The sequence below is a fragment of the Jaculus jaculus genome, chromosome 11 (genome assembly GCF_020740685.1).
Source record: "Jaculus jaculus isolate mJacJac1 chromosome 11, mJacJac1.mat.Y.cur, whole genome shotgun sequence".
Classification (NCBI taxonomy): Eukaryota; Metazoa; Chordata; class Mammalia; order Rodentia; family Dipodidae; genus Jaculus; species Jaculus jaculus.
In genome coordinates this window covers 12451530-12475691 of record NC_059112.1, presented here as the reverse complement: position 1 = coordinate 12475691, position 24162 = coordinate 12451530, and the positions used below count along the sequence as shown (strand labels likewise).

The following is a 24162-nucleotide window of genomic DNA, read 5'->3' as shown; positions in this document are numbered from 1 at the left end:
CAGCTAGCCTGGGGGCTGTGGCAGGAAACACGAGACGCCACCTCAAGCAAGGTGGACCGTGAGGTTGACGCTCAAAGCTGTCCTCAGACCTCCACCTGCGCGTAGTTACACACACCAACATGCACACACACACATTCATGGAAGAAAAAATGTAAAGCGGGACATGGTGACACACGCCTTTAATCCCAGCACATAGGAGGCTCAGGTGGGAGGATTGTTGTAAGTTTGAGGCTACCCTGAGACTACATAATGAGTGCCAGGCCAGCCTGGGACCCTTCCTTGAAAACAACAATGACAACAGTAAAAACCCTAAAAGTTAAAGATGGTGAATGAGGGTAACTGCTAAGCCGTCCCTCCAGACCTCAGCATTGTTCCTTTTGGGTGAATATTTTTATTTATTTATTTGAAAGGAGAGAGAGAGAGAGGGAGGGAGAGAATGGGCACACCGGGGCCTCCTGCTGCTGTAAATAAACTCCAGACACATGCACCACTTTGTGCAACTGGATTTACCTGGGCTCTGGGGACTTGAACCCAGACCAAAAGGCTTCGCAAGCAAATGCCTTAATCACTGAGATTCTCTTCAACTCTGGCATTGGGTTTTTAACAAGGCTTACATATCTATTATTTCATTTTGGTTTCCCTAATAATCTGGTGGGCTAAGCAAGCCATTTTATAGAGAAACTGAGTTCCATTGAGGTCCGGTGTCTTGTCTGAGGTCATATAGACAGCAAATAGCGTGGACAAGGACATGAATCTAGTTTTATCCTGAGTCCAAGCCAAGGCCTTTCTCCAGGCTTCTGTGGGGCTTTTGCATAGTCCAGTATGGGAGAGACGTTTGTCTTTTTTGGCTTTGTTGGAGGGTGAGGTGTTTGGATAAGGAAATGGAATCTTGAGAACTTGTGGCCACCGTAGCTGGCAGAGTTTCGGTGCCAAGTGGGGGGAGTAGTTATGCCCACAAGTTATCAAGATGCAAGGAGAACCCTAGGCAGATATTATCCTACCAAATGACTCATGTCCTACCCAGAGCTTAGCATAAAGCTATCTGAGGAATTCAGCCTCTTTTAAATTAGATTTTAATGTTTTCAATTAATGCTTAATGTGAATATCAGGATTTGAAAATATGCTTTGTGTTTTGTCTTGCATATCATTAAGATGATATGATATTCCTAGAAATTATCTTTTATGGCAGAAAGCTATGAACGAACACTTTAAAAGTCAATTCTAAGGCTTAATAAACGCTGGCTGAGTCCAGAACTCCCCGTTCTCTCTGACACTGTGCGTGTGTGAGGTTCCCATCTTCATCTGGGACTGCAGAGATGTGGCTTGGCGGTTAAGGTGCTTGCCTGGGAAACCTAACCACCCCTGTTCCAATCCCCCAGACTCCACGTATAGCCAGACGCAACAGCGACACAAGTGTGCAATGCCACCCACGCCTACAAGGGGGCGCCTGTGTCTGGAGTTCCTTCACAGGGGCTGAAAGGCCCTGGCATGCCTATTCTCTCTCTCCCTCTCCCTCTTTGCTCATTTTCTCAAAAAAAAAAAAAATTATTCAAAGCCATCTTCATCTTGACAGAACCTGACGGCCACTAGCAAAGGGAAGGCTCCTGAATGAACTTATGCCCTGGGCGGTCCAGTGTGGAGTGAACAGCTCTCGCCCAGAGGCTCCTATCCAGGCCCGTTTCTTGTCACCGCCCTCCAGCCACAGAGAACTTCCTGTGGATCCTCCAATATCTCTTTCTCTTCCTACTCACTGGATTGCGCATGGCCAATCTTTTTCTAGAACATTCTCCCCATTTCCCATGGCTCCTCATCTAGGTTAATTCCTACATGTCTTTTAGATCTCCCCTTAATTAGCTTCTTTTTTTGGGGGGGTAGGGCCTCACTCTAACTTAGGCTGACCTGGAATTCACTCTATAGTCTCAGGGTGGCCTTGAACTCATGGCCATCCTCCCTCCTCTGCTTCATGAGTGCTGGGATTAAAGGCGTGCCCCACCACACTGGGCTTTGTTTTGTTTTTCGAGGTAGGGTCTCACTGTAGCCCAGGCTGACCTGGCACTCACTCTGTAGTCTCAGGCTGGCTTCGAACTCACAGTGATCCTCCTAACTCTGCCTGGGATTCACTGCACGGTTCCCCTAATTAGCTTTTTGTTTGACATGCATCCTTTGATCTTTCTTTATCTCCCTCAACTCCTGGCACCCCCATTTAGAATGAGGGCTTCCTGTTTCTGGCATTTATCCGTATTACCATTTTCGTAGTCCGTCTACTCCATTAAAATATATTTATTAGCCGGGCATCATAGCGCACACTTTTGATCCCAGCGCTCAGGAGGCAGAGGTAGGAGGATCGCCGTGAGTTCAAGGCTACCGTGAGACTACATAGTGAATTCCAGGTCAGCCTGGGCTAGAGTGAGACCCTACCTAAAAAATAAAAAAAAAAAATATATATATATATATATATATATTAGAAATCCAGAAGCTGCTGAGAGTTCAACACTAAAGTAGACTTAAAGCCTGCCAAGGCTCAGGGAAGTTTGCGGCGGAGCGGAAGGAGGGAATGTAGGAGGCACAGGTTGGCAGGGCACACCCAGAGCGCTGCCCCCCCCAACGACCACCTGCTGCTCTCAGAACTCATAATCGACAGCCCCATGGGGAATACCAGCAATCCCTGTAAGGGGGACCATCAGTGCACTGGGGGCCTGGAGGAGGTAAATGATGGTCACCAACACATGATATATCCATGCAAAGTTTCAACTTAAAAAAATAAGTTTAATAAAAAATATTTATTTGAGATCTAGAAAGAATGGGCACATTGAGGGCCTCTTGCAGCTATAGATGAGCTCCAGACACATGGGCCATATTTTGCATCTGGCTTTATGTGGGTACTGGGGAATTGAAGCCTGGCCAGCAGCCTTTGGAAGCAAGTACCTTTCACCGCTGAGCTACCCTCCCAGTCCCTATGTGCTCCAAGAAGCAAGCTTTCTTTGCTTCTGATTATTAAACAAGATGTTGGAGAGATCCAGATAATGCTAGACATAGCTATAACCAGGCTATTCAACAGTTTGTACAAGGGCATGCCTTAGCACTGGAGAAAGGTCAAAGTAGAGATATTTTGATTAATTGTGACCTATTTAAGAATTGGTCCTCGGCTGTTCATAGGAATAGGTGGAAAGCTTGGGTTTGCCCTTCCGGGTATCCAGACTCAGCTCCTGAGGAGAGTGATAGAGAGTGTGGGTCTATATTTTCACACTTATGCTAACATAGGTTATCTTAAAAATACATTAAAAAAAGTAGCAGTTTCATTTAAAAGTTTAGATAAAACACAGAAGATAAGAGCTAAAGACTTGCTCTGTAGCAAAACACTCCCTTATTAGTCAATTTATATGATTTTTTTTTTGAGGTAGCATATCACTCTAGCCCAGGTTGACCTGGAATTCACTATGTAGTCTCAGGGTGGCCTAGAAGTCACAGCCATCTTCCTACCTCTGCCTCCCGAGGGCTGGGATTAAAGGTGTGCGCCACCACACCTGGCTCATCAATTTATTTGATTAAAAACTGCCCATGTCCTACCATCCACAATGAGCTTTTGATCAGAGAAACCTACAAGGTTTCCCAAAACAATGGCAGACTTCTGTCAGAGTACTTGATGACCCACCAAAGGCCAGTGGTAAGACCCTATTGCTGAAGACTCCATACGCAGCTGACGCGTAAAATGGAGTGACATGGCTGGAAGCCAGGAGAGAGTCAGTCCCCAGACAGTCAGCGTGTCTAGTGCCAGAAGGCGCTACATAGGCGACTGGGGGAAATTACCAAGATCTGTCCAAGCAACACAATGTTTAACCTAATTAGCAACAAATAACTGGATGTGATGCCCACACAAGTGCAATAGTGGTACACAGCCATGGTGAGGAATCAATTGCTCTTGATTTGGCTAACTGATCCACTCAGTGGTACTAGACCCTTAGCTGGAGCTGGGAAACAAGTCAGAACCATACCCAAACACAAGCCCACTCTACAATATCAAGCTACCATCAATCACGGGGTATAAGAGGGCCTACACCTATCAAACTGTCTATCAAATAAGTAAGTGTTATCTCAATTTTCCGGGTGCTAACTTACTCTCCGTTGGAGAATCTGCTTCTCTTTTCCAGATAGATGCAGATCCCAAGAAGAGAGCTGCCCCAACATACCTCAAAAGGGGCCCAACTGAAACTAAGGACAACTGGCGAAATAAGCAAGGGTGATGTTTTCCTGTGAACCGGATACCAGCACAAAGGGGAAGGAGATCAACGCAGAGAAAAATCAACTCCTACCAAATCAGAGAGCCAAAGCCTCAGAGGCCCCCAACACCTCAGCACTGAAGCAGACCAAAAATGAACCCAACATGGCTCAGGGAAATCTTGCGGAAGAGGGGGCGGAAAGAATGTCAGAGTTACATGTTGGGTCATGATTTGCAGAGACATTTATCATACTAATAACTGGGGGCTAACTCCACAATGCACGACCCATTTTCATTAACAAGGAGGGTCTAATGGGAGGCGGTAGATCATAGATGAGCCTAAATAATGGTACCAATCTGCCTGTGTTCACTGAAATGAAAACTAATAAATTAAATTAAAAAAAAAAAACTGCCCATGTGGTCCTCAGGAAGTTTAGAAATTCTCCTGTAGTGTTTATAGATGTAGGCATAGGAAAGATTCTTTGTGTCTAACAACAGCATAATGGGGGTAGAATTAAAAATATACTATCACAAATGTTTCTTTGGAGGACAAAAACAAAATTGGAGGCACTGGTCAGACTTTTGATGAGATAAACCAGAATGAGGTTTGGGGTGACTATTTAAAAGTGCAAAAGTGGGGGCCCGGAGAGATGGCTTAGTGGTTAAGGCACTTGCCTGTGAAACCTAAGGACCTATGTTCGACTCCCCAGACCTACATAAGCCAGATGCACATGGTGGTGCATATTTCTGGAGTTTGCTTACAGTGGCAGGAACCTGGCAAGTCCATTCTTTCTCTCTTTATCTGCCTTTTTCTCTCTCAAATAAATAAAGAAAAATAAAAACATTGAAAAAAGAAAAAGTGTAAGTCTGTGGTAAAAAAGATGAATTTAAGGGAGAAAACTAGCAAAGCATCAAGGTCAAGTTGTACAAAGCTGTTAAAAATTTGTATTTTTTTTTTTTTTTGTTTTTTCGAGGTAGGGTCTCACTCTAGTCCAGGCTGACCTGGAATTCACTATGGAGTCTCAGGGTGCTTTGAACTCAGTGATCTTCCTACCTCTGCCTCTTGAGCAAAAAAAAAATTGTATCTTTTTTGCATGTGTATGTGGCATGTGTGTGTGTGCACCTGTAAGTATGCGTGTGTGTGTGTATGTGTGTGCGTGTGTATACCTGTAGGTACACGTGTGTGCATGTGTGTGGACACCAGAGGTTAAAATTGGATGTCTTTCACCATCAGCCTCCTCTTATTTTAAAAAACTATTGTTTGTTTGTTTATAAGCAGAGAGAGACAGGACAGAAAGAGAATGGGTGTGTCAGGACCTCCAGCTGCTGCAAACAAACTTTCATTGCACGTGCCACCCTGTTCCTCTGGCTTTATGTGGGTACAAGGAATCAAACCAGGATTGCCAGGCTTTGCAGGCAAGTGCCTGAACTTCTGAGCCATGTCTCCAGCCCGCCCCCTTTTTAAAAAATAGTTTTGGAGATATCAGGAGAGAGGAGAGAGAAAAAGAGAACATGCACATGAGTGTGCCAGGGCCTCTTGCCATTGCAAACAAATTCCAGATGCATGTGCCACTTTTTGCATCTGGCTTTGCGTGGGCGCTGGGGAATGGAGCCCTGAGTCTGTAGGCTCACGCTGAACAGTCTTCCCTGCCCCATCGCTCTCCTGTTTGACTGAATCGAGGTCTCACTGGAGCTTAGGGGTCACTGCTTCAGCTTGTCTAGGGATCCCCTGTCTGCCTCCCGCACTGAGATTATAGTGGCTCCCTCACCAGTAATATTTTTTGGGTATTGGGTATCCGAACTCTGGTCCTCGTACAGCAAGCAGTTTACCAACTGAACCATCATGTAGGTTTTAAGTGAAAGCTATTTATTTATTTATGCATTTTCTGTGAAGACTATTTATTTAAGATCTGTTTCTTAATATGAAAGAAACCTTGATGATGTAACATAGAGGGAAAAATATCACTAAGGGCCAAACCCTTGCTAGTGGGTTGGGTGACAAGAGAAAGTACAAAGGCTCTTCCTACAGGAAAAGAAATCCTTCCCTGTTTATACTTTCAGTCTTCCCCCCCTCCCCCAAAGTAAGGTCTTACTCTAGCCTAGGCTGCTCAGGAACTCAAGGCAATCCTCTTACCTCAGCCTCCCAAGTGCTGTGATTAAAGGAATAGGAAAATGTCACCATGGCTGTGTACCATCATGCCTAGCTCAGGTCTTTTTATTTATTTATTTTTTGCTTTTTTTTCCCCCCCAAGGTAGGGTCTCACTCTAGCCCAGGCTGTCCTGGAATTCACTATGTAGTCTCAAGGTGGCCTTGAACTCACAGCGATCCCCCTACCTCTGCCTCCCGAGTGCTGGGATTAAAGGTGTGTGCCTTGTCCCCCACTCTACTTTCATATTCTTTTATTATTTATTTATTTGGTTTTGTTTTGTTTTTTTTTTGGTTTTTCGAAGTAGGGTCTCACTCTGGTCCAGGCTGACCTGGAATTAACTATGTAGTCTCAGGGTGGCCTTGAACTCTCAGTGATCCTCCTACCTCTGCCTCCTTAGTGTTGGGATTAAAGGTGTGTGCCACCACGTCCGGCACTTATTTTTTTTTTGAGGTAGGGTCTTGCTCTAGCCCAGGCTGACCTGGAATTCTCCATGTAGTTTCAAGGTGGCCTTGAACTCATGGAGATCCTACCTCTGCCTTCCAAGTGCTGGGATTAAAGGCGTGCACCACCACGCCCAGCTACTTTCATAATCTTAAATCATTTTATGGCCAGTTAATTTAAGAATGCTAAGATCCACCTTGCTCAATCCTTCATTATACAGATGAAGTACACAGGCTCACACATTTGCCTGAACTCCTTCCCAGATGATGGTGGGAAAGGAACTAATGAATTCATCTCCTTGAATTCCATTCATAACGTAGCAGAGACATCATGTGTTCTCAATCAGCGGGACACCAATCAGACCGGGCAGAACTGGGAGATTAGAAAGGTGCACAGAAAAGCCCTTGAGTTACATTTCCTAGGCAGACGGTCAGCAGACCGATCAGTCATGGGACTATTTCCAGTTTGCCTGAATGAAAGCCGGTCAAAGACAACAATGCTGGCTTGGCCTGGGAACATGTCTAAGGCACTAGCTTGCAAAAAAAAAAAAAAAAAAAAAAAAGAAGCTGAACTCAGCCTGGGTTCAATTCCCAAGCACTCACGTCAGCTGGATGCAAAACGTGGTGTGTGAGAGCATCTGGTGCTTGTCTGTAACAGCAAGAGGCCCTGACATTCCCCCACCCCCATGAACACGTAAATAACATCAACACTGGCTTGAGGCGAGTTAATTCCTGGAACTCCCCTGAGACATGAATTGGAGAACCGTAGCCTGCACTGGAATTTGGGAACATCACAAACTGTACTGGGCAGCACTCCCCCACCCCATGTAACCTCAGCCCAGGCATGCAGGACTTGTTATGGTCCCCAGCGTCCCAAGGTGCCCATTCGTCCCCGGGTTGTTGCTGAGACCAGAAAACAGAGAAAGAAATCTCCCCAAACACACACTAAGCAAAATCTCTCTTCCTGAGCTCTCTGCCAAGAGCTGAGTTCAAGGACTGTGATTCCCCCACCAGGACAAATAGGTTCTGTCCCAGGAGGTTAGGAGAGCAGTGTAGGGAGTAAACAGGAATTTGACTGTGGAAAGGGACACCTGGGAAAACAGCCCCTTTCTCACCCCAGCAGGAACAAGGGGAAGATTTCTTTTGGCCCACAGTTCATGATCGCTTGGTCCCAGTGCCTGGAAGTTCATCCTGGTGGTCAGAGCAAAGTGTGAAGGCTTCTCGGTAAAGCAGACAGTGGAGAAAAGCGAATCAAAGAAGGAGTCAGTGCAAGATATAGTCCCAATAACCCGCTTCTTTCACAGGTCCCCAGTACCTTCACGCCCTCCCAATAAGCGCATCACATTATAAATCTATCAAGGGATGAACCCACTGATTACCTCAAAGCTCTCAGGATCCAATTATCTCTGGTAATGCCTTCACAGACATGCCCAGATTTGTAATCTTCTAGGTGTTTTTGTTTTGTTTCGTTTTGTTTTTGAGGTAGCGTTTCACTGTGGCCCAGGCTGACCTCGAACTCACTATGTCGTCTCAGGGTGGGCTCGAACTCACAGAGATCCTCCTACCTCTGCCTCCCGAGTGCTGGGATTAAAGGCGTGCGCCACCACGCCTGGCTTCTGGGTGCTTCTTAATCCAATCAAGTGACAATCAAGATGAATCACACCACCCCTGCATTAAATTCCATGTTGAGAGGAAAGGGCTGTTTTTAAAAAAAATTATTTATATTTTAATTTTATTCATTTGTGAGGAGCAAGAAAGAGAGAGAGAGAGAGGGAGTAAGAGAGAGAGAGAGGAAACAGGCACACCAAGTCCTCTTGCAAATAAACTCCAGACTCACATGCCAGTTTGTGCGTCTGGCTTTACGTGGGTACTGCGGGACATAGGTTGCCAGGCTTTGTAAGCAAACCTTTCGAGCACTGAGCCATCTATCCAGTCCCAGAGACTCACTTTAAGAACAATATTTTGGGCTGGAGAGATGGCTTAGCGGTTAAGCGCTTGCCTGTGAAGCCTAAGGACCCCGGTTCGAGGCTCGGTTCCCCAGGTCCCACGTTAGCCAGATGCACAAGGGGGCGCACATGTCTGGAGTTTGTTTGCAGAGGCTGGAAGCCCTGGCACGCCCATTCTCTCTCTCCCTCCCTCTATCTGTCTTTCTCTCTGTGTCTGTCACTCTCAAATAAATAAATAAATAAATAAAATTAACAAAAAGAACAATATTTTATTTATTTGAGAGAGAATGAGAGGGAGGGAGGAGACAAAAAAGGCAGATAGAAGGAATGGATGTCCCAGTTGTCTAGCCATTGCAACCAAACTTCAGACACATTTGGCTACTGGGGAATTGAACCTGTGTCCTTAGGCTTTGCAGGCAAGTGCCTTAATTGCTGAGCCATCTCCCAAGCCCCAGGGTCTCACTATTTTGTTTGTTTGTTTGTTTGTTTGTTTTTTCGAAGTAAGGTCTTACTCTAGCTAGCCCCGGCTGACCTGGAATTTACTAAGTAGTCTCAGGTGGCCTTGAACTCACAGTGACTCTCCTAGCTCTGCCTTCTGAGTGCTGGGATTAGAAGCGTGCGCCACCATGCCCAGGCTCACTTTTAATGGTGGAGTGCCAGAAGTGCCAACGGGCAAGCACTTGCCAGTGGGCAGCTCCAGAGGTCCACTGGCCGAGATGTTAGCCGCCCCACCTCCCCTCACAGGCTCAGCAGTAGAAAACAGAGGCTTACTGGCCTTCTTTCTAGAACTTTAACTCTCTGTCCCGGGACAAAGCCACTCTCCTTTTGGTATCACTTTTCTGGTGGCTTCCTGGTCTCAGGAAATCTCTGACATATCTTTCAATGAATTCCTTCCTCTGTGTGTATGTTTTAACTGTAAGTTGATAAATTATAGTTGCATAAAGTTATGGGGTACAGAGTGACATTATGATTTATGAATATAATCAAGGCAAGGCAATCAACATATTCATCACCTCAAATGCTTATATTTTTGCAGTGAGAACACCTGATATTTAGAGTCATAGACAAAGTGAAATATACATTTTCATTGCTATTTTGAGATTTTAAAAAAAGTTGTTTTTTTTTTTTAAGCCGGGCGTGGTGGCACACTCCTTTAATCCCAGCACTCGGGAGGCAGAGGTAGGAGGATCCCCGTGAGTTCAAGGCCACCCTGAGACTGCATAGTGAATTCCAACTTAGTCTGGGCTAGAGACCCTACCTTGGATAAACCAGAAAAGAAAAAAAAAAGTTTTTTTTTTTTTTTAAATTTGTTTATTAGAGACAGAGAGAGGGAGGGAAAGAGAGAGAGAGAGAGGGAGAATGGGCATGACAGGGCCTCCAGCCACTGCAAATGAACTCCAGAGGCATGTGCTGCTTTGTGCATCTGGCTTATATGGGGCCTGGAGACTCAAACCTGGGTCCTTAGGTTTGCAGGCCAGTGCCTTAACTGTTAGCCATCTCTCCAGCCCTTATTTATTTTTTTTAATTTTTATTTATTTATTTGAGTGCGACAGACACAGAGAGAAAGACAGATAGAGGGAGAGAGAGAGAATGGGCGCGCCAGGGCTTCCAGCCTCTGCAAACGAACTCCAGACGCGTGCGCCCCCTTGTGCATCTGGCTAACGTGGGTCCTGGGGAACCGAGCCTCGAACCGGGGTCCTTAGGCTTCACAGGCAAGCGCTTAACCGCTAAGCCATCTCTCCAGCCCTTATTTTGTTTTTTAAGGTAGGGTCTTTCTCTAGCCCAGGCTGACCTGGAATTCCCTATGGAGTCTCAGGCTGGGCTTGAGTTTGCAGTGACACATTATTACTTCTCTACTATGTTTACCATGGTGTACATATGCTCAAGGTAAAAGCCCGAGCGTTGGTTCCCTGACGACTCTCAGGCTTAGATGGACAGCTGCTCTGTCGCCATTTCCCCAACTTCCACACCAACCACAGACGTGACTGGGTTCCAGGATCTCTCCTCATCTGGTCCAGGTCCTAGAGCTCATCCCTTCCTCTGCACTGGCTTCCCATCCTCTCACTGATTGAACTTCTCTTCAGATTCACTTTTTTTTTTTTCTAGGAAGGGTTTCACTCTAGCCCAGGCTGACCTAGAACTCACTCTGTAGCCCCAAGCGGGTCTCAAACTCATGATCCTCCTACCTCAGGCTCCCCAGTGCTGAGATTAAAGGCGTGTGCCACCATGCATGGGTTTAACCTCTTTTAAGATATATATCCTGAGACTACATAGTGAATTCCAGACCAGACTGGACAAGAGTGAGACTCTACCTTAAAAAAAAAAAGAAAAAAATGAACGGAGAGAAGAAATATCTATTGTTGTTTTAGGTTGCTAAGTTTTGAACTGCTGTATGATGTGGTTAGCACTAAGTAACTAACACATCTTTGAATTTTTCCTATTATCTCCAAGAGCTCTTTCTTAATAATTATAATATCTTCTGAGAGAATGAAGGCTTTTTGTTTTGAATCATAAATCTTCCCGCAAGGTTTACCATAAAACCAAAGCTAAAACAAGACAAAACATCCCCACACATTAATGCAAGACCCTCACAGATGGACGGTGACTGAGTATGTGGGACTGATATGACTTAAGTGTAAGATGTCTGTGAGGATGGTTATATATTTTCACAACTGTTCTTCACATGTTCTTTGTACTTGCCATCCTATAATCTTTGATTTACCCAGTTCAATACATAAAAAAAGAAAGACAAAAAGGAACTCACATTTCTACCTCCCCAATATCCCTCAAGCATGAACTTGCCCTGTGAGCACAGCCGATCTTACATAGTCCATAGAAAATACACGGGACTTTTTTCTCATGTTAGCCTTATATTTATACTTAAAGAAATACCAAGGGAGATTTATTATTATAACATAGATAAATTTGGAGGACCTTGTACCATGGGAAATCGCCCAGTCACAGAGGGGCAAGTAGTGAATGGCTCTATACATCTGAGGTATTTAAAGGAATCAAACTCATACAAGGATCATCACCAGGGGTTGGAGCAATGGGGTAATGGGGTGTTGCTGCCTGATGTGTGTGGACGTCTAGTCATTTAAGGTTTAAAAAAACCCTCCAGAGATTCCATAGTGTGCATGTAGTTAACAATACTGGGTCAGGATGAGCCTGGGAGATGGCACAGTTGTTAAGACATTTGCTTGCAAAGCCTGACAGTGCTGGTTTGATTCCCCAGTACCCACCAAGAGCCAGATGCACAAAGTGGTGCATGGGTCTGGAGTTTGTCTGGAGTGGCAGGAGGCCCTTTCTCTTTCTCTTCCCCTTCCTTTTTTTTTTGTATTTTGAGGTAGGGTCTCACTCTGGCCTAGACTGACCTGGAATTCACTATGTAGTCTCAGAGTGGCCTTGAACTCATGACTATTCCTCTACCTCTGCCTTCGGAGTGCTGGGATTAAAGGCGTGTGGTACCACACACGGCTGTCCCCTCTCCCTTTTTTATTTATTTGAAAGAGAGACAAGGAAAAAGGCAGAGAGAGAAAGAGAGAGAGAGAGAGAGAGAGAGAGAGAGAGAGAGAGAAAGAGAGAGAGAGAGAGACAGACATAGAGTGTGAGGATAGGTACACTAGGATCTGTAGCCTTTGCAAATTAAAATCAGACACATGTGCCACCTTGTGCATCTGGCTTCCATGGGAACTAGGGGATTGAACCTGGGTCCTTATGCTTTTCAAGCAAGTGCCTTAACTGCCCATCCATCTCTCCAGCCCCCACCCTTTTGTTTTGTTTTGTTTTTGTTATTTTGAGGTAGGGTCTCACTCTAGCTCAGGCTGACCTGGAATTCACTATGTAGTCTCAGGGAGGCCTCGAATACACAGGGATCCCCCTACCTCTGCCTCCTGAGTGCTGGGATTAAAGGTGTGCACCTCCACGCCCAGTTTCCCCCACCCTTTTAAAAGAAATTATTTGTTTTAGAGAGTGGGAGGGGGTGTGGTGGGGGAAAGAATGGGAACCCCAGGGCCTCTAGCCATTGCAAGCAAACTCCAGAAGCATGTGCCACTTTGTGTATCTGGCTTTACATTGGTGTGGGGAATGAAACCCAGGTTGTTAGGCTTTGCAGGCAAGTGCCTTAACTGTTGAGCCATCTCTCCAGCCCTAAAAATATTTTTATTATTTATTTGCAAAGACAGTGAGAGAAAGAGAGAGAGAGAGAGAGAGAAAATGAGCATGGACACACCAGGGCCTCCTGCCACTGCGAAAAACAATACAATGTATCTACTGTTTTCATAGTATTTCATTGTAATAGATGTTGAAAGTAATTGTGATGATTTAAGCATAACTGATGTATGCAGGTTATAGGCAAATCCACTATCGTAACTGATGGTTCACCTGTGGTTGACCAATTGATAGGATTTAGAATCACCATGGAAACAAATTCCCAGGTCATTTGAGATTACTGGAGGTGGGAAGGACCCCGCCTTAACTGTGGGCGGGACCATCCGATGGGCTGGGGTCCTGGGCTGTATAAAAGGGAGTGCTGGCTGGGGAGCAGCATGCCTCTCTCTGCTTCCTCGCTGTGGGGACCAGTGGCCAGCAGCTCCTGCCACGGAACCTTCCCCGCCAGACCCAGTGAAGCCTCGAACTGATTTTTGTCAGGAATTGTGCCTCAGCTACGAGAAAAGGTAACCATACAGCCTGTGATTTTGGTATTTGTGGGGTCCTTGAAGCAATCACCAGTGGGGGCTGTGGGACGTTTGTATTGAGCTTTCTAGTTTGTGGGTCGTGTAAAACAATTAAGGAGGGTCCTTAGCTGGGTGGCTTCAGCACTAGTTTTCAGCAAGGTTTCTGTGGAGATCTTGGGGCAGTTTCTCTTTCCTCCAGAAATAAGGCATTTTTTTCCCTCCTGAAAATGTGCCATAAAAATGAGGCTGGGTTAAGCTGGGCATACTGGTGCACGCCTTTAATCCCAGCACACAGGAGGTAGAGGTAGGAGGATTGCTGTGAGTTTGAGGTCACCCTGAGACTATATAGTGAATTCCAGGTAAGCCTAAACTATAGCGAGACCCTGCCTCAGGGAAAAAAAATGAGGCTGGATTACCTAAAAACAAAAAAAGAAAAACCAAAGATTTACTAATCTGCTATTTTTTTCTCTTTTTTTGAGAGTGTCAGGCAGAGAGAGAGAGGTAGAGAGAGAGAGAGAGGGAGATAGAAAGAAAGAAAATGTGTGCCAAGGCTTTCTGCCACTGCAAACTAACTCCGGACACATGCACATCTTTGTGCATCTGGATTATGTGGGCCCTGGGGAATCAAACTCAGTCCGTGAGGCTCTCAGTTTTTGCAAGGAAACCCCTCTAATCGCTGAGCCATGTTCACAGCCCTCCTGTCTGCTTCTTTTCTCCCCCCCAGGACCCTCCTCAATCAGATATTGAACTGAGCTTATTCTGACGGCCATGGCCACACCAAAGTCTCCAGATCAGTCTCCTGCCCAAGACCCGTCCAGCCCTCGGGAGCCCTTGTGCTTGGTGCCCGTCGTGTTTCCCGGGCCCGTGACCCAGGAGAGCTGCTACCAGCTCGCCTGCGAGCTCCTGAAGCACGTCATGTACCAGCGCCTGCAGCTGCCCATGCCTTACGGGCAGCTCAAGCGCTTCTGGCAAAGCCCTCCCCCGGCGGAGGACGGGCCCGCCCGTGCCACCAGCAGCAAGAGGTGCCAGCAGGCCCTGGCAGAAATGGAGAGCGTCCTCAGCCACCTTGCAGACTTTTTTGCCCGGACCCTCGTGCCGCGAGTGTTGATCCTCCTTGGGGGCAACGCCCTGCACCCCAAGGAGCTCTACGAGCTGGACTTGTCCATGCTGGACCCGTTCAGCGTGGACCAGGGCCTGGGCACAGCGGCCTGCGTGCGACGCGTCTTCCAGGCCATCTTCATGGCCGATGTCTTTGGCGAGCTGCAGTGCCCCCCGCTCATGGGCACCACTGTCATGGTGCAGGGGCACCGCGACTGTGGGGAGGAGTGGTTTCGACCCAAGCTCCACTACCGCGTGCCCAGGCGGGCTCACAGACTCACCGTGACCCTGTCCTGTGACGCCCCTTGCAGCCCAGCCCTGGCTTCGGAAGATTACATCTGGTTCCAGGCGCCGGTGATGCTGAAAGGCTTCCGCGAGTGACCCGAGGAGGAGGAGGAGGAGGGTGCTGACGATGGCCCGGTCCTCTCTCCCTGCGGTGCCCACGTCACCCAAGTCCCGCTTGACACTGGAGCTGCTGCCCGGTGAGGGAGGAAGACCCTGACTTTTCACCTGTGCCCGGCCCTCCCCAGACTTCATGTGGACTCTAATCATCAGAATCAAAGTTTGACTTTCCTAGAGGTCACTGGGTTAAGTGGTTCTGTTTGGGGATTAGAACGCAAAGATGTGTGGGGTGGACTGTCTTGTGGGGGTGTCCCTCAGAACTATTGTCAGGGTCATAACGTGTGTGTAATTTATGAATTATATGCACGAAATATTGATTCATGAAATATTGATTCACGGAATATTAGTGACTCTGGGGATTGGAAAGCAAAGATGGGTGGGTGGTGTGGACTGTCTTGTGGAGGTGGCTCTCAGAATGATTACCAGGGTCATAATGTGTGTGTGATTCAGGAATTAGATTCACGAAATATGGATTCACAAAATATTGATTTAGGAAATATTTAATGAATAAAGTCTGATTAAAATCATCTGAAACTATTCTTTTCTGTGTGTTTTTTTTTTTTTTTTTCTAGGTAGGGTGTCCCTCTAGCCAGCCCAGTCTGGTCTGGAATTCACTATGTAGTCTCAGGGTATCCTCCAACTCACTGTGATCCTCCTACCTCTGCCTCCTGAGTGCTGGGATTAAAGGAATGTGCCACTACACCCCGGGGCTGTTTTTCTTTTTAATTTGCACATACATATATGGGTCCTTCTTGCTGTAAACAGACACCAGACATTTGCGCCACGTTTTGGGTCCAGCTTACATGGGTTGTTTGGGAATGGAACACAGGGCAGGCAGGCTTTGCAAGTAAGTGTCTTTAACCTCTGTTCACCTTCTTAGCTACAAAACTTTTGACTTAAAAGTGTTTTTTGGGGCTGGAGAGATGGCTTAGCGGTTAAGCGCTTGCCTGTGAAGCCTAAGGACCCCGGTTCGAGGCTCGGTTCCCCAGGTCCCACGTTAGCCAGATGCACAAGGGGGCGCACGCGTCTGGAGTTCGTTTGCAGAGGCTGGAAGCCCTGGCGCGCCCATTCTCTCTCTCTCCCTCTATCTGTCTTTCTCTCTGTGTCTGTCGCTCTCAAATAAATAAATAAAAAATTAAAAAAAAATGTTTTTTGGCCTTAAGGCTAGAGTATATATTTTTACCCCCAATATCTTCTGTTTCCTTTAATTTTAAATTTTTAAAAAGTATATGTTTTGGGTTGGAGAGATGGCTTAGTGGTCAAGCGCTTGCCTGTGAAACCCTTTCTCTATCTGCCTCTTTCTGTCTGTCACGCTCAAATAAATAATAAAAATATTTAAAGTATATATAGTTTATTTGAGGGAGAAAAAGGCGGGGAGAGAGAGAATGGGCTTGCCAGGGCTTCTAACCACTGCAAACGAACTCCAGATGCATGCACCCCCTTATTGCATCTGGCTTAGGTGTGTCCTGCAGAGTTTAACCAGGATCCTTTGGCTTTGTAGGGAAATGCCTTTACTGGTAAACCATCCCTCCAGCCCTTTGTTTTTAATTTTTATTTATTTTTTGGTTTTTCGAGGTAGGGTCTCACTCTAGGCCAGGTTGACCTGGAATTCACTATGTAGCCTCAGAGTGACCTCGAACTCTCAGCAATCCTTCTACCTCTGCTTCCCAAGTGCTGGATTAAATGAGTGCGTTACCATGCCCGGATATTTATTTATTTTGAGAGAGAGAAAGAGAGATGTAGATAGAGAGAAAGGGTGCACCAGGGCCTCCAGCCACTGCAAACGAACTGCAGATGCATGTACCACCTTGTGCATCTGGTTTACATGGGTCTTGAGGAATCCAACCTGAGTTCTTTGGCTTTGCAGGCAAATTTCTTAACCACTAAGCAATCTCTACAGCCCTCTTCTGTTTTTTTTTTTTTTAAATTAATTTTTCTCTGTCTCCTTCTTTCTTCCTTCCTTTCTTCCTCTCTCTCTCTCTCTCTCTCTCTTTCTTTCTTTCTTTCTTGGTGTAGTGTCTCACTCTAGCCTCTGCTAAACTGAAATTCACTCTGTAGTCCCAAACTGGCCTCAAATCAACTTCAGTCCTCTAACCTCTGTCTTCTGTGGGTCAGGATTAACAGTCTGTCAGAGACTGTTGGGCGGGGGCGGGGGGGAGGGGGGTTAGTCAGGACAGAAGGCTGTCACAGCACGTCAGCCTTCATGACATCAACCATCCATCACACACAGGTCGTCTGCCAGGTTTGGGGACCTCCGTCTAGGGTGCAGCCTTGGAACCCCTTCTAGCTGTTCTCACCTGTGAATGGTTCTGGTAAACTTAGTCCATTCTGCCCTTCGGATTGGAGAAGCTAATGACAGCGGGGGAGGGGGTTGGGGGGCTGAATCTGAGAAAAGACCCTGGTTTTTTTTTTTTTTTTTTTTTTTTTTTTTGCACAGCTGGATTCAAGTGGAGGCTCAGGCCTCCCAGACTTGCCCTGGAATCCTGTAGAATTGGCTCCCTGTTCCTTTTGGAGTTCTTCCCAGTGTGTCTCCTCTGTAGCTGCTTGATGGCTGCTGGAAATTGCTCTTGGCATAAGTGCTTCCTAGGAAACTCAGGAAGGCCTTGAACTCGAGATCTATGTACCCTAGTCTACCAAGCGCAGCCTTCCAAGTGTGTGACTTCACTCTGGGCTATGGATTCTCTTTGAAAACACATTTTCAGGCAGCTTACTTCTTTCAAATCTTTTTACTAAAAAATAAAAATACAACTTAAAAAAAAATAATCCAAGCCCCAAACAAAAACCCAGTCAGCACTCAAATACTGTCATGCTTCAAGAATTTAAATTATACTTCATTAGGCAGCATCATCTTTATTGAGACAATACAGCATTATCTACTTCAAATGCACCAGGCGCCCTCAGGGTAGAGTCATGTTTTGTATGAGAGATATTAGATGTGGTTGGAACTCAACAAGAAACAGTGACATGTGGGAAAAGCCATGTTGATTGGACCACTGACTGATCACATTTCAAAGCCTAGTGCTTTGCTAACGGGCATTTTCCTTTAAAAGTAAGCAATCCTATTATTCAAAGCCTCCACTGCACCCCACAGCTTTGAAGGAATTTGATAGTTTGCAAATTCAAAGTTGAGAATTACAGGCCCATAGATGAGACTTGAATCCATTTATTCATGGTGAGATGAAGATGGCTTTGAAGAGTCTATTCTTGTTAGGGTCATCTACGTGTAATCTGTGATCTGGTATGAGACTGCTTAACTAACTTCCTACCCATTAAAGAAGCCCCAGTGTGGGCTGGAGAGGCCACATTGGCTTAGGGGTTAAGGTATTTTGCCTGCAAAGCCAAAGGATCCGGTTCAATTCTCCAGGACCCACGTAGGCCAGATGCACAAGGGGGCACACGCATCTGGAGTTCCTTTGCAGTGGCTGGAGGCCCTGGCGTGTCCATTCTCTCTCTCTACCTCTTTCTCTCTCTTAAATAAATAAATAAAATATATTAAAGAAGCCCCAGCATGAGCTACTGTTTCGAAAGGGCTCAGCAGATCCCATGGAATAACAGAAGCAGAAGAAACAGAAGTTCATTTCTTTTTTTCAAGGCTGTTTCACGGACTTCTTTCCCTCTTTCTTTCCTTCTTTCTTTCTTTCTTTCTTTCTTTCTTTCTTTCTTTCTTTCTTACTTTTTTTTTGGCTTTTCAAGGTAGGGTCTCACTCTGGTCCAGGCTGACCTGGAATTCACTGTGTAGTCTCAGGGTGGTCTCACACTCTCAGTGATCCTCCTACCTCTGCCTCTCGAGTGCTGGGATTAAAGACGTGTGCCACCATGGCTGGCTCCACTGACTTCTTAATTGGTGTTATTTTTATTTTGCTAGCTTTAGGATACCTTCTCCTCCCCTCAAATTCATTACAATGAATCCTGGACCCGATGGAGGTGATCAGAGCTTCCCCATGCACAGAGGAATGTCCACTCCTCAAGCCTGGGGAGGTTTTCTACCTAATGAACTAGAACATTGTCAGATGCCTGGTTGCCAAGTAATACATTAACGTGCTTTTCTAATGAGATTTCTGCAAGGTAACCATAAAACCATAAAAAACACACTAAACATCAGTGAAGCAAATACATTAAAAAAAAAAAAACAACAACAAATAAACAAACAAAAAAAACCCAAAAGCCTCTGGAGGAGAGGAGAGGTCAATGCAGCAGCCAAGAAAGCTAAAGGACAGCTGAGAAGTGAAAGAATAAAGTCCACGCTGGGGAGATGGTTCAAGGCGCTTGCTTGCAAAGTCTGCTGACCCAGGTTTGAGTCCCCAACAACCAGGTAAGGTAAAGCCAGATGTGGCACATGCATCTGGAGCTCTTTTGCAGAGGCTAGAGGCCCAGGAGTGTCCATGCCCATTTTTAATCTCTCTGTGCTTGCAAATAAATAAAAATGAATAAAAGGAAAACAAAGTCCAAATGATTTTCACATCTGAAAAAAGAATGGGTAGACACAGAGTCATATGAAGCAGCAAGAAGTCACTAAATACCTTCCCATCTGGTTTCTTTTTTTAAATTTTTTTTCTTTATTTTTATTTATTTTGAGTGATGGAAAGAGGGAGAGAGAGAATGGGTGCACCAGGGCTCACAGCCACTGCAAATAAACTCCAGATGCATATGCCTCCTTGTGCATCTGGTTTATGTGGGTACTGGGGTATCGAACCAAAGTCCTTTGGCTTTGAAGGCAAGCACCTTAACTGCTAAGCCATCTCTCCAGCTCCCATCTGGTTTCTTTATCTCTCTTCCCACCTATGTTTGTCTATTTGCAATACAGCTCTGTTAGACAATAGGTACAAATGGTCCCCATCTTGGTTAGATGGACATTCTCACTTTCAGAGCTCCTAGCTGATAATTTTGGGATATTGTATAGAAATCTCGTTGCTAAGGGTCTTGTTTAAGTCAGCCTGGGTTGCTCCACCATAAAATGGGTGGGTTACACAAAAGAACTTTATTCCTCAGAGCTCTGGAGGCTGGGAAGTACAAGGTCAGGGTGCAGGCAGGGGGAGTGGATGGTCAAAGCCCACTTCTTCAGAAGGCTGATTTGCTGCTCACATGGTGGAAAGAAAGATCCCCTCTCTTGTGGCTCTCCCGATGAGGGAGCTGACCCCACCCCAAAAAGCTCTACTCTACGCTTAGGACCCAATCAACCTCCCAAAGGCCCCACCTGCAAATGCCATCACACCGTGGCCTTGAACTATAACTTTTGGGAGGAACATAATCATTTAGTCATTTTGTTAAGACAAAGATGCTATGGATTTCTCAGCTGGAATATGAACAACAGCAATGCTGTGAAGCCTCGCCCACGGACAGCACTGAAACCTTCCAGAAGTTCTTCCCTTCCTGTCTTCATCATATAGCCACGGGGCCTCTGACGTCAGTGAGGGGAGGCCAAGAAGCCACCATCTTTGCCGCCATTTGTGTAAGCATATGGCTTAGTCTGTTCTATATGATCCTGCCAGTCTTGTAGCACAAGTCCCCATTCAGGAGGTCCAAAGAGTGGGCTGTGTGTGGTGGCCCATACCTGTAATCTCAGCCCTCAGGAGGCTGAGGCAAAAGGATTGGGAGTCCAAGGCCATCAGTCTGGGATACACACACACACACAGAAAGAGAGAATGCCTGTCTCAAAAATGTGAAATGATGGGCTGGAGAGATAGCTTAGCAGTTAAGGTGCTTGCCTGAGAAGCCTAAGGACCCATGTTCAACTCTCCAGCTCCCACATAAGCCAGATGCACACAGGTGAGGCAAGAGCAAGGCCGCACATGCCCACTAGGTGGCGCAAGCGCCTGGAGTTCCAGTACAGAGGCTGAGGCCCTGGTGCACCAATTCTGTCTGTCTCTAAAAAAAAAAAAATAAAAAAACCTAAAAAAATTGAAATGAAATGAACAAGGTGAAGAGTGGAGCTCACATGTTAAAGGATGATGCCAGGTATGGAAATCAATACAGAAGATAATAGGTATTTCAGGAAGAGAGGCCTGGGGAGGCTTCAGTGAAGTTTCTTCTACATCTGAAATGGTGCTGTAAGGATTTGAACGCGAACTGGTCCTCACTGGCTTGTGCATTTTAACTCTTGGACCCCAACTGGGGAAATTTGTGCAACTTTTAGGGGTTGGAATCTCACGGGGGAAGGGGTGCTGAGAGTGGGCCTTGAAACTTTACAGCTCAGCCCCTCCTCCTGTCTGATGCCTGCTCCCGGGCTGGGAACAGCATCTGCTGTGTTTAACGTGTGGCCCCAGGCAATGCTTCACTGAACATGGCTCAGAGAAGGTTCCAGAACCCATGCTCCCAACCCACTCCATAGGCGAACTTGGCTCTGCCCTGAAAAATTAACCCGTGTGCAAGTAAACTGCTTGATGTGGCTAATGGGACGCGGTAAGACATCCGACGTTTGCTTTCACCCCCTTAGCCTTCAACACAAAGTTCCTCTAGCCTGAAATTCTAAGAACCGCATTCTTAATTATTGATCTTTCTTCCTCCCCCTTTCACGAGGCACCTTTGAGGGGCCAGTGATATGAATATGTATTTCTCACTCAGGGTTTTTGAGAAGTTGATTGGACCATGTTCCTTTGAGCTTTCCTCTAATGCTGACTGTGTGCAGGGCGGGCTGGCTAGCCTACAGTCTCTGTCTCTCTCTCTCTCTCTCTCTGTCTCTCTCTCTCTCTCTCTCTCTCTCTCTCTCGAGGTTTTTTCTGGTCCAGGCTGACCTGGGTTTCACTATGGAGTCTCAGGGTGGCCTCAAACTCACAGCGAGCCTCCTACCTCTGCCTCCCGAGTGCTGGGATTAAAGGCATGCGCAACCACGCCCGGCTTAACCCACAGTCTACAGAGCTCTGGTACAGTAAGGAATTTCAGAAATGCACTTGGATGACAAGTAGGTTTCCAGACAGTGGAAAGCTCCAGTCCTGTTGTCCAAGCACCAGCTCTGCCACTCTCCCCTGCCCACCTGGGAGTTACTGCATGGGCAGAACAGGCTCTTGCCCCCAAGGTCAGTTGTGGATCCCTGGGGGCCAACTCAGTGTCTCCTGCTAGGAGCACTCCTCGTCCATGCTCTGAAGGGGTTCCCAATGCTGAGGGTTAGCATAGATTTACACTGTTTTGAGATTTTGTTAAAAAGCCAACAAATTGTAGGAGATTCATTGCACTTTGTGTTGCTAAAATGTCTGGTGTGCATTGTTAGCCCTTCAACTCTGCTCCAGACATAGCCATCTCAGTTTTCTAGCCGAACAGCCATGAAAAAAAAGAACTAAATGAGAAATGCGAGCAGTGGCTGGCTTATCTCCGGGTTACACATTAACACGGCCCCTCTTTGCAGAGGTCCTTCAAGGTGGGAGCACTTTAAAAAGTCAAATAATTGACCGAGTAATTACCCCAGCACTCCACGACCAATGCACATGCCAGGATTGGCTGCAGATGGGTTCTGGGCTGAAGCCTCAGCCCTCAGGAATGCAGCCGAAAATAAACGCAGGAGGAAGGGAATTTCCACCTTCTGTCCTTCAAGGTAATAATAAAACCAAGTACAGAGGAGAGCTAACGAGCCAAGTGCCATGTGGAATCATTCCAGGTGTCTTTTGTCCAGTAATGTCCTTGCTCTGACCTCTGAGAGTGCTTTTTCTGCCACATTCATACTATTTTTCTCATTAATAGTAATTTTGGGGGGCTGGAGGGATGAATTAGTGGTTAAGGTGCTTGCCTGTAAAAGCCAAAGGACCCAGGTTCGATTCCCCAGGACCTAAGAAAGTCAGATGCATAAGGTGGCGCATGCATCTGGAGTTCTTTTTGCAGTGCCTGGAGGCCTTGGTGTGTCCATTCTCTTTCTCTCAAATAAATAAAAATATTAATTATTTTTCTTTTTTTTTTTGGGGGTAATGTCTCTCTAACCCAGGCTGACCTGGATTTCACTATGTAGTCTCAAGCTGGCCTCAAACTCACGTGGATTCTCCTATCTCCGCCTCCTGAGTGCCAGGATTCAAGGGTGAGCCTTCATGCCCCACCTTAATCATAACTGTTAGCAATAAAAATTAGTCTCACCGGGATACTACCTCTGCCACCCTTGAATGGATCTAAACTGTGTCTGGTACAGTACAGGCTTTTTCCACACGGTGTGTCCGCAGACTCACAAGAGTCCAGTGAAGGAGGTGCGGTTCCGGGTCCCATGTGCAGACAAAGGAATCAGAGTCTCCAGGAGGCTAAATAACTGTCACAGGTGAACAAAACAGGCTGGGACCCCAGCATAGGCAAGACTCCAGAGCGTTCATCCTGACAATGATTCACACCGTTGTCTGAGTGATGGCCCTTGTCCATCCCCTCGGACTGACCAGGGGCTTCACAGATCAACTCAAGACCGTGAGAGTGAAAGAGCAGAAAAGTGGAGGTGTGAGAGGAGGTGCGGACGGCAGGGGCTCAAGTGGTTGCCGAGGAAACGGGCACATTTTCTGCAGGGTGTTGACCCTGACCAGACACCCCCCCCCCCCCCCCCCCCCCCGCTCCAGGACATAGTCCTGGTCTCGGGATTCTGCAGTGAAGCTCCTTGGGCCGCCCCTCCCCACACCAAAGACGCAAGGTAGAAGGGAGGGAACTGGGAAGGGGGAACAAGGGAGAGTAATGGGGGTGAATATGATAAAAATGCGTTTATACACGTGTGTGAAGTTGTCATCATGATCCCAGCATTATGTATAACTATCATTTGCTAATTATAATAAAAGGAATGAGTGAGTCCCTAAGACTAGGTTTCCAAAGGAGCATATTTTATTTCAATGGCAGAAGCAAGAAAGGTCGCTACTGCTTGGGTCTTAAGGGTCCTTCAATCCTCATGTGTTCCCAGCTCATGTTGGTGTTGGGTGGCTGTGGAAACTCAAAGAAGTGGGGTCTAATGGGAGGCCTTTGAGTCATTGTGAGATGTACCCTTGACAGATAAAAGAGGACCACATCCCTTTCATCTTTGCTTTACTTTACTTTTTTTTTTTTTTTTGAGGTAGGGTCTCACTCTAGCCCAGGCTGACCTGGAATCCACTATGTTGTCTCAGGGTGACCTTGAACTCATGGCGATCCTCCTACCTCTGCCTCCCGAGTGCTGGGGTTAAAGGCGTGCGCCACCACGCCCGGCTACTTTTCTTTTCTTTTCTTTTTCTTTTTTCTTTTGCACCCTGATGATGTGAATAGCTTTTCTGCCTCCGCATACCCTGCCATGGTGCCTCACAGCAAGGCCAG

General features: G+C 46.4%; 2 protein-coding genes across 2 annotated transcripts in view; one reads left to right on the top strand and one right to left on the bottom strand.

Moving 5' to 3' along the window:
* LOC101595661 (insulin-like growth factor-binding protein 7) overlaps positions 1-24162 on the bottom strand; it is a 68951-nt gene that overhangs the window by 27802 nt on the left and 16987 nt on the right. The gene's annotated exons all lie outside the window — the stretch shown is intronic.
* On the top strand, positions 14197-15455 carry LOC123453279 (MAD2L1-binding protein-like). The gene has a single exon (XM_045130135.1). It carries the CDS (start codon positions 14197-14199, stop codon positions 14905-14907), a length of 711 nt encoding a protein of 236 aa, XP_044986070.1. The 3' UTR covers positions 14908-15455.

Coding starts and splice junctions, on each gene's coding strand:
- LOC123453279 (XM_045130135.1), top strand. CDS start 14,197: ATGGCCACACCAAAGTCTCCAGATCAGTCTCCTGCCCAAGACCCGTCC.